The sequence below is a fragment of the Austrofundulus limnaeus genome, unplaced genomic scaffold (genome assembly GCF_001266775.1).
Source record: "Austrofundulus limnaeus strain Quisiro unplaced genomic scaffold, Austrofundulus_limnaeus-1.0 Scaffold1730, whole genome shotgun sequence".
Lineage (NCBI taxonomy): Eukaryota > Metazoa > Chordata > Actinopteri > Cyprinodontiformes > Rivulidae > Austrofundulus > Austrofundulus limnaeus.
The window spans coordinates 70,689-74,777 of NW_013954132.1; the positions used below are offsets into that span (position 1 = coordinate 70,689).

Genomic DNA, 4,089 nt, shown 5'->3' on the forward strand with positions numbered 1-4,089 from the left:
GCAGATGCCTGTAAAGACAAATGGGATGTATTTTCCTGCAGCGATACTGCACAGCTACATACATCTGCCGCCACCGCCGACAACACATTGTCAGTGCCCTAGTGATTTTCAGGCAAATGGTCAGGGTCCTAGTCATCTTTAGACTGATGGTCAGGGTCCTAGTGATCTTTAGGCTGATGATCATGGTCCTAGTGATCTTTAGACTGATGGTCAGGGTCCTAGTGACCTTTAGGCTGATGATCATGGTCCTAGTGATCTTTAGACTGATGGTCAGGGTCCTAGTGACCTTTAGACTGATGGTCAGGGTCTTAGTGACCTTTAGACTGATGGTCAGGGTCTTAGTGACCTTTAGGCTGATGATCATGGTCCTAGTGATCTTTAGGTTGATTGTCATTGTTAAACCTGTTTGTCCACCATGTCAAGACACTGCTTATATGGCTGAGTTTACCAGGAACCTCTCAGACTGAARAAGTCTCTTGAAAGAGTGACCAAACATCCAGAGGACCTACTCAATTTTTTTACATCTGAGAACAATGTCCACAAGTAAACATATTGCTCCCTGTTCTTAGTGGGTGGAGCTAAGGAGATGGTCAGATATTTTCACAAACTGTTGACGTGTTGAAGATAAAACTTTGATCAAACATGTGCATTTTGGAGATTTTGTTACTTGAGTTAATTTGGCCATGCCTCTTTCTGAGACCCTTAAAACAAAGTTGAACTTTTCAAAAGTGTTCTCAAAAAATCACAAGTTTTTGTTTCTGTTTAAGTTCCTACAAAGTAACTAATTGATCAGGTGATGTGAAAATGTGTGTTTGTTCCATCAGACATGAAACCCAGCTCRGTGTCGGCCACAGTCCCCTGTCTGCCTGCCTACATCCTGTTCATGTGCATCCGCCACGCTGACTACATCAATGATGACCAGAAGGTGGAGTCTCTGCTTACCTCCACCATCAACGCCATCAAGAAGGTCCTAAAGGTCTGGCCTCCACAACACACACCTGTCTGATGTCACACACCTGTAGTAGAGTGTTACATCACCAGTGTTCTGCTTGGTTCTGCAGAGGAACAACGAGGACTTTGAGATGATGTCGTTCTGGTTGGCTAACAGCAGCCGGTTGCTGCACTGCCTGAAACAGTACAGTGGAGATGAGGTGAGGTCTGAGCTCCAGGTAAACACCAGGTAAACAACATTCCCTCTCACTTCCTGTCTAAGGTCATGTGTTCTTTCCCCTTCAGTCCTTCATGACTCAGAACACCCCCAAACAAAACGAACACTGTTTGAAGAACTTCGACCTGGCCGAGTACCGGCAGGTTCTGAGTGACCTGTGCATCCAGATCTACCAGCAGCTCATCAAAGTGGCTGAAGGCATCATTCAGCCAATGATTGGTGAGTTCTTGCTGTTTTCCATCAGTCATTGGTCAGTTTCTGAGTCCTCCCACCTCTAACTCCTCCCCCTTTCCTAATCTTTGACTCCTCCCTGTGCCTCTGACTCCTCCCCTCTCCTTATCTTTGACTCCTCCCTGTGCCTCTGACTCCTCCCCTCTCCTTATCTTTGACTCCTCCCTGTACCTCTGACTCCTCCTCTCAGTGTCAGCCATGTTGGAGAGTGAGAGCATCCCGAGCCTGGCGGGCGTGAAGCCGATGGGCTACAGGAACCGCTCGTCCAGCCTGGACATGGACGCTGACGGACCGGCCAGCTTCACCCTGCAGACTCTGATTCGACAGCTGAGCCAGTTCAACAGTATCATGCGGGACCATGGACTGGACCCTGAGATTGTGAACCAGGTGGTCAAACAGCTCTTCCACAACATCAACGCCATCACCCTGAACAACCTGCTGCTGCGTAAAGACGTCTGCTCCTGGAGCACCGGCATGCAGCTCAGGTACTGGACCGGTCTGTGGGGTCTGTCACGCCCAGGTCCTCCATCTGGACCCAGACCAAGCCAAACAAAGGGTTGGTCTTCCTCTGGGCAGGCAGGAGTCCTGCGGGATAAATCTTGTGTCAGCAGGAACTGAATTAGAATTTCTCAGATTGAATCTGAATGTGAAGAATYTGAAAATGAATTTTACTAAAGTGAAGCTGAATTTAATGGTTAAAGAACAATAAAACATTTCCTCTGCAAAGTGAAGGGTCAGAAACCAGACCCACATGTTGTCTCCTTTCAGAGAGCAGAGTCAGAAAACAAGACAAAAATCATCTGAAGAGTCTCTGAACCGGTTGGTTCTGTGTTTGTGGGTCAGGTACAACACGAGTCAGCTGGAGGAGTGGCTCCGGGCCAACAACCTGTTCCAGAGCAAAGCTGCAGCCACGCTGGAGCCCATCATCCAGGCCGCCCAGCTGCTGCAGGTGAAGAAGAAGACGTCCCAGGACGCCGAGGCCATCTGCTCGCTCTGCACAGCCCTCAACACGCAGCAGGTCAGTGAACGCACCGTCTGATTCAGGAACAGGTCAGTGAACGCACCGTCTGATTCAGGAACAGGTCAGTGAACACACCGTCCGAAAACGGTAACAGGTCAGTGAACGCACCGTCTGATTCAGTAACAGGTCAGTGAACGCACCGTCCACTTCAGTAGCAGGTCAGTGAACGCACCGTCTGATTCAGTAACAGGTCAGTGAACGCACCGTCTGATTCAGTAACAGGTCAGTGAACGCATCGTCTGATTTTTGGGTCATTACTTGGTGTGTAGGGGTTTTAAAMGCTAAAATTCTAAAATGGATAATTTGTGAATTATTTAAATATGCAAATTATCTTTTTCCTCGAGGCACCACTAAAGTTTTTGTAGTAAAACTTCAGAAAAACTTTCTCTTAATATTCAGTCTCTAAATATGAAGGCGTTTAATTCTTTCAGTTTAATGACGGTGTGAGACAAGGAAACACACTGACGGAGACAAATCACATTTGGAAATTCATCCGTATATTATTTAAAATGAGGTTCAGAGGGAAATATATGCATTACAMRTCATTTCTCAAGACAAAAACACACTTTATAATCAGTTCCGTAAACTTGATCGAGAAGTGACGTAATTAATCTGACATGGCTACCATGTGAATAACTTTCTACACATACTTCAGTGAGACACAAACTCGCTATTTCTAAGCCTACAGCAACAAAGAGGGAGCTCAGGGGAAGAAGAATGAACATTGATATAATCTGATCTGATTTAAGTCTTTGAACACACCATCAGATTAATTAAGCAAGATATTTCCTACCGGCAAAGTTTGTAGACGCCAGAATGGATACTTCTATGCTAATTGGGTGGCACGTGAAGTCCAACCGAGTCTGTGACTTAGCTGTGTAGAAGTTCCCTGGTCATCTGGTTTGCCGGCTGCATTCACTGGAGATGTTGTCCAGGGCACCGTGGCGGCTGCGTTCCTTGCGGGCACACTGGTGGTCGTCCGACTTGAATTAAATCAGCCTCATCGTTTTAATCAATGTAAATCTCCTTCCTGATAAGTTCCTTCAGATTAAACTACAAAAAGGAAATAAAGTTGGAAAAAGGAATGGCCTCGCCCCKGGATGGGGGAAGCTGGAGCTGAAAACTACTCTCTCTCCTCAAACGCTTCTTAGAACWCCACACATGGCAGAACAATGAAAAACTCCTTGTTCACAACGGAACTTCTCATTGGTTAAAACTTTCTGCGGTGGTCACATGACCTATCAGGACATGTAACAGAAGAACAGAGTAATATTTAATCAACACAGATCAAGTTACTTAAACAATGTCATGATTATTACAGTAATTAAATCAGAGCACCAAGGTATTGTTTTGACGCTTCACAGATGCTTTTTATAGTTATAAAAGGAAAACATGGGTGAAAAATAAAATGTCCACAGGGTGGCGCTGCTGACCCACAGATAAATCTGATGGAGTCTTTTGATGTTTTGTCTCTTCTTGTTTAACATCAGGGTCCTTCGATGTCAAACAATGTTTGTTCCAGTCTTATTCTGAAAGAGGTGATGAACAAATTAACTGGCGACAGGAAGTCTGGTCTTTGTTCTAAGGATTAAGGGAGAAGTGTCAGATGAGTTACAGGAACAAAACACAACACAAAAACATGTACAATAGGTTGCCTTCAGGCCCAGGC

The 4,089-nt window shown here is 45.5% G+C and overlaps 1 protein-coding gene across 1 annotated transcript in view; it reads left to right on the forward strand.

Annotated features, from left to right (window-relative positions):
- myo5b (myosin VB) overlaps positions 1-2,417 on the forward strand; it is a gene marked incomplete at its 3' end in the record, with an annotated part of 45,750 nt that extends 43,333 nt beyond the window's left edge. The window contains 5 exon segments of the mRNA XM_014033419.1: positions 825-976; positions 1,062-1,151; positions 1,237-1,387; positions 1,590-1,884; positions 2,243-2,417. Coding sequence (XP_013888873.1) covers positions 825-976; positions 1,062-1,151; positions 1,237-1,387; positions 1,590-1,884; positions 2,243-2,417 — 863 coding nt within the window.
- Positions 2,418-4,089: the final 1,672 nt, after the last annotated feature.